Raw genomic sequence first — 12,925 nt, 5'->3', positions numbered from 1 at the left:
CACCGACTTTCACTACGCCGTTGTTCACTGTCACCCTGCTCTTCCAAAGCCTCTACGAGTACCACGTGTACGAACAACACAACATGACTGAAACTCAGCCCTCAAGTGACGCTACTGCTGTCTTTCAGAAATTGGACGATTACGACTGGGACAACGACAATGAATTCCAGACTGCTCTTGCTTCAATTCTGAGGTCTGCATCGACTCCCGAGCAGACCGCACATCTGACTACAAGGGCTCGTTGTTATTATTACACAAGGTAACACATCTAGATTGTCACATCCTGTCAACGTATCTCTCATACCTTGTACCAGGAAGTTCAAGACACCCGTCAATTTCGAAGCCTATCAAACTTGGCTTCGATCAAAACAACAGGCTGGCTCTGAGCCACCCTCACAATCTAATATGTCATCTGAAGCTACTCATCCATCTGCGATGGGTGAAGCTCCTCCACCGGCCTCGTTTGCTGAGATTTGCGAACTCATCGCAGCCGGTAAACCGATACCTGGGATCAAAGATATTCCTGATACCATCCTGGAAGGCCAAGGAACCCAAGCACAAGCACCTCGACGCAAGAAGCCATGGGAGAAAGATGCAACCACAACTCCAACTCCTAGCTGGGCGGCAAAGAACTAAACAATCTTTTCTCAATCGATTTATGTCTGGTCATAAAGCATATCAAAGCCTTTGCAAGTATCTCTCAATAGTATATACCCATTATCATGTCATACACATATCTACAACAAAGCGTCCAGCACTTTGTCCTGCAGCCTGTTCAGCTGTCCCTTCATGAGCCTGACCGTGAAATCCAGAGCCATATACTTGGCTTTGTAGTCGATCTCAGACTCAGGCATTTTACCCACTTCCTTAATCATCTCCTGCGCACGAGCCTCGGCATCATTAGGATCCACCTGCTCCTGTCCAATCTCAAGTCCGACAACGCAGAACTTTCCACCTACTCCGCCAAAGCCAGCAGACCAACTAATATCAAACTTCTCCCTAACTCTGGCGGCTTGGTCATCTGGTCCAATCGGCTCTTCGAGACCATGATCACGGATGGCAAACCTCTGCACCACAATTTCCTTCTCTTTACACGGAGTTGCAGAAGCGAATCCGAGTTGACGCGATACGCCGAGCCAACTAGTCGCCGCGATGCGAAGGGCGTCGTCGCTCTTATTGTCTGAATCTGCTCTAGGTACGTTGAACCGCTGTAGAATTGCATCAGATAAGCGCATCGCTTCTGGCCCCAACAGTCTGCTCGATCTGCCAGACAGGTCGGCACGAAGGAGGTCAGAGGCGAGTACGCGTTTCAGAGCTTCATATGCAAGTCCCGCCTCAGGCTCAGGATTGTTGTTCTGACGCTGGGCGGGCGTCTTTGTAGCCGGCGGAGTCGCCGGCTTCGCATCGATTTGCATTGAATCTCCAGCCGAGGTTTCATCAAAGTCTTCATGCGCAAGAACTGATGGAGTCGCGAGCTGAATTGGTCCACCAGTGCTTTCTGGTACTTGCAAAGACAGACGTCCCCGCTCAGGCCGACGTGGAGCGTCCGCGTCAGAGGGTTTGGAGATCTGGAAGACAGGTTTGTGCAGCGGTTTTGTGTAGGCATTCGGACGCAGCAGATGCGATTCTGTATCGTATGGCATTAAGGAGACAGCTGGAGTGCTCCTCTGCGACGCTGATCTCTCCGCGTTCGGGTCTGCTGGGAACGTGGTATATGGCCCGTCTTGAACAGATCGTTTACCGGGAGGCCTACCTCTGGCTCTGGCATTAGCCGCAGTTGCGTGGGTCCAAGCAGAAGATACTGCCGGGCCATGCTTGCGACGAGACCGACCACGGGAAGATCCAGGAGTAACGGCCGACATTGGCTCATCATATGATGGCAGACCTGATGCTCGAGGTTCAAGAGCTGACATAGGGTGGGGTGTAATTGGTGTGTCGTGAGATCCATGAAGTTGCCACTGGAGATTTTGCGGTGGTCTGGCAGCCATCGCAGAATGAGGTATCGTTCGTCCTGGTGCCGAGCCCGTGTTTGTGGGTGTCCACATGTCATTGTGGAAGTTTTCCACCGGTCTAGCACTTAAGGGAATCGCGGATGCAGTGTAGGAAGCCTGCGGCTGAGCATATAGAGTTCGTCCTTCGTAAGAGAAAGATGTTGTAAGCAAAGGCTTCTTTGGAGGGGCAGGATCCTTCTCAGGCGTCTCATTTCTCTTCCGACCTCTTTTGGGACGAAATGAAGGGTCTAGAGCTCTGATCGCAAGATCTTCGTCGGCTGGTACACCATCTCGACCTCGAGTAGGATGCGGATCGTGCGGTGGGGGCAGATCTAAGTAGTAGGTATGCTTCTTGCCGAGCAAATACTCGAAGAAGGCGTCGACATGCATTGCGCGCAACCAGCGCTGATATTGGTGTAAGCTGAAGTCAATGATAGGGAACAATATTGTTATGACGGACCTTTAGTCTGACTGAGTACTGCTGCACCTTCTGCACACTACCACCTCTCTCGACCGATGGAGGCTCAACACCCAGTTCCAAGGCTAATTGTGTCCATGTTTTGATCTCTTTGCTGTCGAACCTTTGGATGAGCTCCCACAAAGTGTAGATGCTGAAGTCCTTGCCGTCGCTGCGAGGTGGAGTTTGGAAAATGCGTTTCAAATCAGAAGTATCGATATCCAGAGGGAAATACGGGTTACAGTACAGAATGAATGCAGCATATACGTCGGCGATGTTCTCTTCTGAAACATCGCGCGGAGGTAGGACACGTTGAGTAGGCGGTGCAGATGAACGAGTAGGTAGCGCTACAACATGCCTTGGAGATGCGGAAGTCGAGTCATGTAACATGTCGCTTTCAGCGGTACCAGTAAAGAGAGAGTTGGGCGTCGCATTGGCTGACTCCATGTCATAGTCATGTCCCAAGCTGTCTCCATGGTCATTCGACGAGGCTGGAGAGCTACCGGCGCTCTCCATCAGGTCCTCGGACATATCCATATGCGCCATCTGCGCAAGTCCTTCTCTTCTTCTATAGCTCTCTTCACACTTTCGCAATAGCGCCTGAGGCACATCCGAGCTCGGAAGCTGAGAGCAAGAGCTACCCGAACGTCACCGGCGGCCAGGGGCCGAGGAAGGCCTGCGAGGCAACGAGGTCGAGGCCGAGGGTGAAGCGATGGACACTGGCTTCCGGTTTCAAGACGTGACGTCCAACTTAATCGGCTTTTGCTGTGGGCGAGAGGTCGAATAACGGGTCAATTGACTGGTTCTGGCTGGTCGCGACCTGGAGAAAAGGGGCAATGTGAGATAAGCAGCCAAAAGTCGTGGGCAGCTCCTGATCTTTCTAGCCCTGAAAATCATGCATGAGTAAACGAGATAGCGATGTCAATCAATTTTGAAACTATTAGCAACTGGAGAAGTGCTTCATGGACGATTCTACAACTTCCAATCATCCAGTGATCGGATTTTACGCATACTTAGTAATCTTCCATAACTGTCGCTCTGGCTGTCGAAAACTTAACCGTTATTTGACACGAGTTCTGTCAAAAGACACCCTGGAAAGTTGCCGACCGCGTTCACATGTGGGGAATGTCAACCTCGGCTCCTCGATCCTCTCGAAGGTAAAAAGCTACACCTGACACAGCTGGATACAATAACTTGATTCAGGCATAAGGAGTTTCTCTTTCTTTCGTTCCCTTGACCAAATCTCGAAACTTCACTGTAGCTCTCACGAAACTATCACGACTCTTCTCTTTGCTCCTTACTAAAAACAGAAGCTGCCTTTAATCCCTTTGCGCTTGTTGCTCCATCTACATTCCCTTTGATCATCATGTCTCAGTCCATTGCTGTCAAGGATGAGTTGCAGAAGTCGACTGCTACTGCACCTCCAGATGCCGTTTCTCAGCAATCTGACAATGTTGCTCACGCCCTTGCCGGCTCAGGTGGTGGTCTTATCTCTATGGCCCTGACCTACCCTCTGATCACCCTTTCGACACGCGCCCAGGTCGAGTCCAAGAAGGCCGACACGAACGTCCTCCAAGCAGCCCAAAAGATCATCGCACGCGAAGGTGTTCGTGGTCTGTACGCCGGTCTCGAATCCGCTCTTTTCGGCATCAGTGTCACCAACTTTGTTTACTACTACTGGTACGAATGGACCCGTGCCGCTTTCATCAAGGCTGCAAAGGCTGCAAACCGTCCCAATGCCACCAAGTTGAGCACTGTGGAGAGTATGCTGGCTGGTGCCCTTGCCGGAAGCGCAACCGTGCTTCTCACCAACCCCATCTGGGTCGTCAACACCCGCATGACTGCACGCAAGAATGAGAGCGACGACAGCGCTCTCCCTACCGAGGAAGCTGGTGTGAAGCCCAAGAAGAAGCTCAGCCCCAGCACCATCGGCACGCTTCTGTCCATCATCAAGGACGAAGGCTTCATGAGACTTTTCGCCGGCGTGCTGCCTGCTCTCGTTCTCGTCATCAACCCTATCCTCCAATACACAATTTTCGAGCAGCTGAAACAGTCTCTTGAGAAGCGTCGCCGTGTTACTCCCAAGGACAGCTTCTACCTTGGTGCCCTGGGCAAGTTGGCAGCTACTAGCATCACCTACCCTTACATTACTGTAAAGTCCAGAGCACATGTTGCCAGTGGACAGAAGGAGGGCATGTTTGACAGCTTCTCGCGCATTCTGCGTGAGGAAGGTTGGGCTGGTCTCTACGGTGGTAAGTTTGAGATATGTTTTCTGACATGGCGGATTGACACTAACGATTCTCCTTTAGGCATTGGCCCCAAGGTCACCCAAAGCGTCATTACTGCTGCTTTCTTGTTCGCCTTCAAGGATGCTTTGTATAACGCAACAGTCAAGGCTCGCAGAAGCATTGCACAGAAGGCGTAAGCATCTTGTCTGTGACGAAATGAGAAACTAGACAGGAGCGCAAGGAGAATGAAGGGGAGCGTATGCTGGGTATAACGAACCAGGCCCGAACGATGGGACCCAAGAATCAGTTGAATGACGAGAAGCAGAGGAGAACGAGAAGAGCAGAATGGAGTTCACGATCATGTTTCGCGAAATGTACATATATTTCCCAGTCTTGTTTTCAGTGACGCGTACCAACCCCAAGCCAAAGGAGAGGAAATGCACAACTTTGAACAAACCAGCCTCAAGTCCCTATCCATCATCTTGTTGCCCCAAATATCAAATCCTTGACTCCATCCCAATCTCTCTCACATCCCACAACAGCTACAAAAGAAGCCTTACTAACATTCAAACTAATCACACTGACAATACCATCATCCACCAGTTTCGCAAAGTCGACTAATAGCTCTGCGATGGAGCGACTAGAGGTCTTACGCCAGGTGGAAAATGTGCTGGGTGCATACATGTTGTGCCAGATTATGTCGACTTCGTTGATGGTCTCGTTGGTGGATGGCGAGGCGCCGTTGGGTTCTGCGACTTGCTGTGAGCTTCTCGTGTGCAAAGAAAGTACACATACTAGGCATTGTACCTGGCGAGACTTCTTTGTCGCCGACGGACGCCATTGTTGTCGTGATGATCTTGATGGTATTCTTTCGTGGTTGTGGTAGAGGAATGAAGATGCGACCGGAGCTTTCTGCAGGATTCACGATTGAGGAGTGCGCACCAGCGCGGGAGAAAATCATATTCGCAAAAAGGTATTCGATGATTTTCCATTACATACAGATGCTGACGCTAAATCATAAGATATCGAATGGCTTGAGACATAGAAGCAAGCGCTCCTCTTCTGACAGACGAGCCGTTTACTTTCTCTTTCTCGAAGCACCGCTCTTGCTCTGAATTCCCGAGGTAGAAGCTTCAGTCTTGACAGGAGCCGAGTCCTCTTCAGGTGCAGACTTCAAGGGCTGGTTGGTGATCTTCTCCTCAACTTCCTCGTCGTCACCACCCTGACCAAACTCGTTGACACGGGTGTGGTCGACCTTATATGCCCAAGCCTGGTAGAGGTAAACGAAGAAAATGACATCGTCACGCAGTGTGGCCAGACGATGCAGAGTAGGCATCTTGATGGTGAAAGCGAACAGGTCATCAATGAAAGTGTTGAGGAACTTGTAGGTCATGGCCTTTGCAGGCATGTGTGCAACACTCTTCAAGCGGTAGTTGATGTACAAGCTTGGCACCATCATGAGGAAGCCGTAAGCGTAGACAGATCCGACCAGAGTAGCGATGATGAAACTGTACCAGCTCTTGTGAGTCTCGTAGACAAGGGAGTATCCAGCGTATGCCAGCAGAAGCGGTACTGCGACCATGTACAGATAGCGGAAAGCAATCTCGTCGTACTCCTGTGTCTTCTTCTCGACATCGGAAAGCTTGTGCTTGTCCTCGAAGACGACGCGATACGGGATCAGAGAGCCTTCGGGGGCGGCACGCACGCGAACGTCGACGGCCTTGGTGACCTTCCAGGCTTCGATAGCGATTCCCATACCTTGACCGAAGAGAATCATCCAGGAAGTATTCTCATTGTTGTCCATAAGGTAGAGGAAGATGACGCTCTGCATGAAGACGTTGGCGAGAATGGTGCGGACGGAGGTACCAATGTTGTCCTTCTTCTTGCGCCAATGGCTGACATCGTTCTTGAAGGCCAACATTTCGAAGATCATGTGGAGGATACTGACGAATCCAGTAATGCCGAGGAGGTACATGTTAGTGTCAAGAAGGACCTCCTTGATCATCTCCAGCTCGCTACCATCACCGCCTCCAGGGGTTGTTTCTCCACGGGCAATCTTTCTGGCATTCTCCTTCATACCCTCATCCATGCTTGCCATGACACTGAACTTCCAGTTGGGGTCGGTTTGCAGATCCAGGTTAAGAGGCATTTCGGTCACGGTCGAGTTGAGTTCGGTCATCTGAGAACGAAGTTGCCAGAAAGTGTTGAGGTAGAGGACAGGGTAATACCAAGCATTCTGACCGGACTCATCGCGGGCACCAGTAGCCTCCAAGGAGACGAACTGGCGCATGGCCGGGTGCATCTGAGGGTAGACGGGTGTGCCGACGTTGGGGATGATGGACAGAGTGAAGTTGGGGTGGTAGTAGTTGGAAATGACAGGACCAGTAGACTCTGTTTCGGCCTCTTCGTCGGCTTCGGAAGAGTCAAGCAGGTTGCGAGTCTTGGAGATCTTCTTCTTGGCCAGGTAGTTGGTCAGGGGTCGGGTAACACGGTAGGCTTTGAAGGTATCGTAGCCGGGCAGAGTAGGATCCATGACACTGCCTGACTGGGAGATGTAGATGTGGGCCCAAAGAGTTCCATTCTCTTGCACCGACTGAGGAATGTTGATGTTGGTGTGGACGTGACGCTTGTCGTTCCAGTCTCCGTAGTGGTAGTTGCGCTCTTGGAGGACCAGGGACTCGGCGGGCATTTGACTAAGAGCGGGCATGGCGAATGAGGGCGAGACATACATGTTGATGTCCATGGAGGTATTTTGCTGCCATAGAGGCATGATCATCTGAGGGATTACATTGTATGAACCAGGAGCGGCGGCGGCTTGCTGGCCAGTGCCAGCAGCAACAGAGGGAGCAGGAGCATTGTCGACCTTTGCTTGTTGTTGAACTCCTCCAGTAACTTGTTTGATGGCGAAGTTCACAAACATGAAAATACCAACGGTTTGCGCGATCGACTTTGCGGTTGACTGCGAACAGCGTTAGTCCAAAGGATGGGTACGGGGTGGATATGCAAAGTTCTGACCACCCAGTTGGTGCCTTGATCGGCTTGCTGCTGTACTTCCGGCATCTTTGGCGCAAGTTTCTCGATTCCGACACTTGTCAAGCAACGAAAAAACAGACGTCCTCACAAAAGGGCGGAAACATCTGTCCTCAAGCCACCCTCAACCCTCTACTCGAGCTCCGACCTCCGCAATATCGAGACGCGACATGGTCCGAGTGTCTTGCGATAAGACGGCGATAAGGGCACGTCCCTAAACAGCGACTGACAGGCTGAAACATGGGCCGGTTGCAGCTTTAACGACGACTCGGCCGCCGACCATTCTGGGGTCATTTCTACCTGTGACCGCCCTTGGACACACGAACGAACAATCAGACGCCTCTTGCCAGCACCTTCTTTGTGCTGCTCTCTCACTTGTCTCTCTGTGAAAGTGCCCCGAGTGCGCACGTGTTACTGCTTTGTCACAACACCTTCGACCCAACTCTCGGATCTCGGAGAACGTCATCCAGGACCTTAGTGGATAATAATACCGTTTCTGCCATCACCCTTGCGACTGTCCAACCCTTCAACACCTATATCGATAGACTTTTGGGGTATACCTGGGTTAGATAGTACCTATCCTGCGAGCTCAGACTTGACCATCACATGTCAGCCTGGTCGTGACTTCCCACCTTATCGCCGAAGCCTTCGTCAAGTCTGGACAAGATCGCCTGAGCAGCTTCCTGCCCACCTCCAACCTACGCTCCTAACCATCTACCTCAACCCACTGCATATCATATCATCACATATCGGGCGGCCTCTACTTGGTGCTGCCGTCGCTTGTCATGTTCTCTGAATGTGAGTTCTTGCTATTGCTTCACCAAGTCCCAAGCCGAGGGCGCGTGACTGACAATCTTGACCAGATGCCTCGCGCTTCCTGGCGCAATCACAGAGCCGCCTCTCCTTCACGCAGCATGAGCCAGATCCACGCTCTCGTAATCCTCTCGACCGTCGGCGTCCACCTGCCTCGTCTTCTCGTTATGTCCAACGCACCTCGATGCCTACGCCGTATCAGCCCTCGGGCTCGTATCTATCTCGCTTTCCCTTCGCTTCCCGCACACGACACGACGTCGAGATGCCGCTGTTTAGTGCCAACGAGGGCTTCGATCAAGAAGACGAAGAAACGCAACACGAGCGTGAGATGACCGACTATCTAGCTTTACAAAAGTCTCGCCGCAACTTCATCCCCAGCCATCTCAACGAGTCGTCCGAGATTGAAGACCACAACATCGAGTCCTCGAACTTGGCGTCCCGAGCCAATCTGTCAAACTCAAGACACAAGTCGGCCATGGTGGATGTTGAGCTTGGCTCAACCGACAACGACGATGGCTATTCAGACTTCGATAGCATCGACAGAGAACTTGATGCTCGCCCGCCCGCCTTCCAGATGTTCCAGCCTTCAGTACCTCCTCCACAGTCCACCTTCCTGCCGCAAGAGACAGATCCGGAGACGGCCTTTGCTCACCCAAGGCCCCAAAGTCCGGATGGCGACAGCGTGCCGCCGACCGTGATCCTCCCTGCACCAGAGCCGCCACAACATGATATGTTTTGGGCTCAGCTATACAAAATCTGCATCTTTGCCATGTTTGCGACTTTCATCTTGGTCTGGTTCCATACTTCAGCGCCAAACTCAAAGAGGCCGCTAGGAGACACCATCTACTCTGCTCTGACATCCTCCATCAACCTTTTGCTCTGGGACACAGTCATCACCGTTATTGTTGCTATGCTCTGGCTTGCTCTACTTCGCGAGTATGTGCGTGTCCTCGTCTTCCTCATGCTCGTCTCTGTCCCCATTATTCTTTTCTCCTTCTCGCTCTACCCCTTCATTGCAAGCTACAAGGGTGCTTGGCATGGAGCCAGTGTCCAGGACAAAGTCATGCGCTGGTTCTCTTTCGTTCCTGCGGTCATTGCATGTGTCTGGGTTTACTCGGTTTACAAGGGACGTCGCTCGCTCGGCAAGGCAATTGGCATTCTCGAGTTTGCGTGCAGAATTGTCAGCGCTTCCAAGACTTTGACCTTGTTAGGTTTTGGCACATTGGGAGTCGTCGTCTGCTTCACCTGGATCTGGATGGGAATGTTCACGCGACTGTTCCTCGGTGGTCACATGTCCAAGCTTCAGACCTTCATCATCGACCTTAACACGTGGTGGTTGGGCTTCTATTTCGTCATGATCTATCTCTGGACACTGGGCGTGATTGCCGGCGTGCAAAGGGCCACGACTGCTGCCACTGTCTCACAGTGGTACTTCCACCGTTTAAGCGTACCTGCACCGTCATCGACCACGGTCGTACGAGCCTCGTTCATGCATGCAACTGGACCCATGCTCGGCACCATCTGCCTCTCAACCTTCCTATCGTTGTTGATCCGCTTACCTTTGATCATCCTTCCCCGGCGCATCGCTAGCCTTGTAACCCTCTGTGCATTCTCAATGGTGCCTACGTCACTCGCTGCTCTCACCAATCCATTGACGCTCACCTATGCTGCCATTCACTCGCAGTCGCTCAGCATCAGTGCAAGAGGCTTGTCTCAACTACACTTTGTCTCCGATACTTCGCCCACGACTACCTTGAACCCTTCGGTCTTTGCCGCACACCCGGGTTCTGGTGGTACCATGATGCCCTACCGTCTGGCCAAGCTGCTTCTACACGCAACTCGCTTCATCATGTCATTTGCTCTAGGCTTTGGCGGCTGGGTTTCTACAGCACGTAACGTACAGCTGGCAGGTGGCGGTTTCAAGGGCAGTCTCTACGCCTACATCGTCGGTCTGATAGCAGCTACGATCGGATGGGCGATCCTGGGTGCTATAGAAGGCGTGATCGGCGGTGTTGTCGATGCAAGCGTAGTATGCTGGGCCAGCGAAACTGGCGGCAGAGGAGGTGCAGGCGAGGCGAGATATTGCCGCGAGGCGGGCGAGCTATTCGGCGAGGGAGATTATTAGTCTTCCTGCCTAAGTTTAGCGGGCCTCTGCTTTTTCTTTCTCTTTCCTGTCGTTCTTTTCTTTCTTTAAGCGGGTTCCAGGTCATTGTTGTTATTGTGTGGCTGAGCCGGCGCTTTTGGGTGGCACAAAGATACCCACTGGGTGTGCTGGATTTGCTTATGGTACTCTCGGGCGTTCTCCTCCTTGAATTTCGAAGGTGGATGGCTAGGATAGGCTACAATACCATACATGCGACACTGTCTTCACACCATTCGCTTGAAATGGTTCATACATGGATGTGATTATGTCGATTTTACAGAATGACGGGAAGGATATGTGAATCTTCCTCTTCCTTTTGTCTCGATCTTACTTGCTCTTCTACCGTAAAAACGCCTTGAGCTATGCATTGCCATGTTTAAGTAAAAAGCAAACCCTTGTTGTTCCCCCATTGCCAAGTTCATGCCGTCGTGTGGAAAAGTCCTCTTCGTCTTCTAGCTTCAGCCGAGTGTTTGGCCGGGACCCCATGAAGAAGCGACGTTCTTGCCACTCTTGTTTGACTTGGGAGACTGGATCTCAAGACCAGCTTGCATCATGTTGATTCTGAACAACTTGAGACGAAGCTGATGCTCGACTTCCTCTGCAGTCTCCATGACGCCACGATGGGCATCAGCGCGCGAGTCCTTGGGCGGTGCAATGAGCAGTTGATCTACGGTATCGATTCTGGCGTCCAAGATGCCGCGTTGAATCATATCGACCAACTCGTTCTCCATCATTTGAGGTGTGCCACCTGGTCTTGGGAATGCTTCCGTCAAAGCTGACAATGTGACTTGAGAGAATGGAACAAAGTATTGCACAATACTCTTGCTGCGGATGAGGTGGTAAAGCATATTGATATGAGGGCCGAGGAAGATGTCAAGCAAATAATCTGTGCGGTATGCTTCGAGGATGGCAAGACATTGACTGTACTTTGCGCCGCAGAAGAAGGAAATGGCGCGACGAATGTGTGGTTCGAGTTCGAGGAAGTTGCGGAAGTTTGCGTTTTCGAGGACGGAGTCTTGAAGTTGTTGGCGGTTCATCGAGGCCAGGGCGCAGAGACCGCCGTAGACTGCTATGTCGTTTGCGGTCATGACGGCGCGCGAGAAGTCGATGTTTGCGACGGGGCCGACGGTGGCGTATGATGGGTCGACTGCTAGGAAGGCGTGAGCGGCCTGGCCATAGTTACCAGAACCGAGGTAGCCTAAGCCTGTGCATGCTTGCGAGACGGAGTCGAAGCGGGGCTTGTCTTCGGGGCGTAGTGTCAATGAGCGAGCCTTTTGAGCGGTCGAGACGGCAGCGATCCAGTTAGGAGTAACCATGTTAATGTAGGCCAGCTTCAGAGTCATCTCGGCGATGTGCTTGGGAGTAGTGCAAAACTCGCGCATCTTTTGGTAGGCCTTTGTTGCCTGATCCAGTCTGTTCATGTTGAGGAAGTGTGTGCCTAAGTCCTCCTGACCCATGCGGATGCTCTCCTTGATAAGATTGTTCTTGTAGCCGCGCAATTCATGTTCCAGGCGTTCTGTCTCGTGCTCGTTCAGCTTGTTGGTCTTTTCGACCCATGCGTCATCGACGGTAGCCAGGTCATCGTCGGGGTTGATTGAATGAAGCAGCTTTATAAGATCGAGGTACTGCTGGGTGTCCTTTGCGCTCTTGGAGGTGGGAATGGCCAGACGAAGAGCGTCGAGTGCTAGCGGAGGACAGAGGCGGGCGATGTTGAGCAAGCGACTGACTCGCGAATATTCTGTTGTGTTTGCGTGAGCTGGGGCGGATCTGGATGGGCGCAAGACTAAACATACCATCATAGTTGGCGGCGTAGCTCTCCAGGTCGAACTTTGGGGCTTCCGAGACGATGAGGCCGCCATTTGATCTTCGTTCCGTGAAGTACGGGCTCTGCTCTACTGCAAGCGCCATGTCGGTTATGTCGAGATGGCCGTCTGGTGTGTTTGAGTCCAACTGCTTGACGGTGACGATGTGTGTAATTCTGCCGATCTGGTCCAAGCTCATCGATTCACCGCTCTCGGAGAAAGGACTGTCAGATAGCCGCGATCGGACATGAACCGATATCCCAACACAGTGGAGCATCTCTTGGCTGAGGTGAGCTATTTCCACCTCTCTTCCTCGGCCAGCCGTCTCGCGGCGCAATCGCCCTCTTCGGCACCCCCGCAAAAGCTAACAGGAAATATTCGGCTGAAGGTGTGAGTTCAGTCGCCGAGCCCGGTCGGTCTTGTCATATCATTCAAGTTTTTTCAAGCAAGAAACAGCTCTC

The 12,925-nt window shown here is 52.0% G+C and overlaps 7 protein-coding genes across 7 annotated transcripts; 3 read left to right on the top strand and 4 right to left on the bottom strand.

Annotated features, from left to right (window-relative positions):
* Positions 1-83: 83 nt before the first annotated feature.
* On the top strand, positions 84-636 carry M438DRAFT_270862 (uncharacterized protein; the record flags this gene model as incomplete). Its single annotated transcript, XM_029900431.1, has 2 exons — positions 84-259; positions 315-636. The coding sequence occupies 2 exons, from the start codon at positions 84-86 to the stop codon at positions 634-636; spliced, it is 498 nt and encodes a 165-aa protein (XP_029762045.1).
* A 101-nt stretch (positions 637-737) lies between these two features.
* On the bottom strand, positions 738-2,838 carry M438DRAFT_270404 (uncharacterized protein; the record flags this gene model as incomplete). Its single annotated transcript, XM_029900387.1, has 2 exons — positions 738-2,396; positions 2,452-2,838. 2 exons carry the CDS (start codon positions 2,836-2,838, stop codon positions 738-740), a joined length of 2,046 nt encoding a protein of 681 aa, XP_029762044.1.
* A 742-nt stretch (positions 2,839-3,580) lies between these two features.
* On the top strand, positions 3,581-5,145 carry M438DRAFT_293852 (peroxisomal membrane protein PMP47A). Its single transcript, XM_029901829.1, has 2 exons — positions 3,581-4,700; positions 4,758-5,145. Exons 1-2 carry the CDS (start codon positions 3,815-3,817, stop codon positions 4,871-4,873), a joined length of 1,002 nt encoding a protein of 333 aa, XP_029762043.1. The 5' UTR covers positions 3,581-3,814; the 3' UTR covers positions 4,874-5,145.
* An 8-nt stretch (positions 5,146-5,153) lies between these two features.
* M438DRAFT_364039 (uncharacterized protein) lies at positions 5,154-5,533 on the bottom strand (the record flags this gene model as incomplete). Its single annotated transcript, XM_029907696.1, has 2 exons — positions 5,484-5,533; positions 5,154-5,425 (listed from the first exon to the last, which is right to left on the bottom strand). Exons 1-2 carry the CDS (start codon positions 5,515-5,517, stop codon positions 5,154-5,156), a joined length of 306 nt encoding a protein of 101 aa, XP_029762042.1. The 5' UTR covers positions 5,518-5,533.
* Positions 5,522-7,824, bottom strand: M438DRAFT_315853 (cleft lip and palate transmembrane 1). Its single transcript, XM_029902666.1, has 2 exons — positions 7,692-7,824; positions 5,522-7,635 (listed from the first exon to the last, which is right to left on the bottom strand). The coding sequence occupies exons 1-2, from the start codon at positions 7,734-7,736 to the stop codon at positions 5,755-5,757; spliced, it is 1,926 nt and encodes a 641-aa protein (XP_029762041.1). The 5' UTR covers positions 7,737-7,824; the 3' UTR covers positions 5,522-5,754.
* Positions 7,825-8,491: 667 nt separating this feature from the next.
* M438DRAFT_333799 (uncharacterized protein) lies at positions 8,492-10,644 on the top strand (the record flags this gene model as incomplete). Its single annotated transcript, XM_029903650.1, has 2 exons — positions 8,492-8,504; positions 8,570-10,644. 2 exons carry the CDS (start codon positions 8,492-8,494, stop codon positions 10,642-10,644), a joined length of 2,088 nt encoding a protein of 695 aa, XP_029762040.1.
* Positions 10,645-11,120: 476 nt separating this feature from the next.
* On the bottom strand, positions 11,121-12,570 carry M438DRAFT_373388 (uncharacterized protein; the record flags this gene model as incomplete). Its single annotated transcript, XM_029908417.1, has 2 exons — positions 11,121-12,400; positions 12,456-12,570. 2 exons carry the CDS (start codon positions 12,568-12,570, stop codon positions 11,121-11,123), a joined length of 1,395 nt encoding a protein of 464 aa, XP_029762039.1.
* Between the last annotated feature and the right edge of the window lie 355 nt (positions 12,571-12,925).

The sequence above is a fragment of the Aureobasidium pullulans genome, assembly GCF_000721785.1.
Source record: "Aureobasidium pullulans EXF-150 unplaced genomic scaffold scaffold_6, whole genome shotgun sequence".
Taxonomy (NCBI): Eukaryota; Fungi; Ascomycota; class Dothideomycetes; order Dothideales; family Saccotheciaceae; genus Aureobasidium; species Aureobasidium pullulans.
The sequence above is the reverse complement of the archived record's forward strand: the minus strand, read 5'-3'. Positions and strand labels throughout refer to the sequence as shown.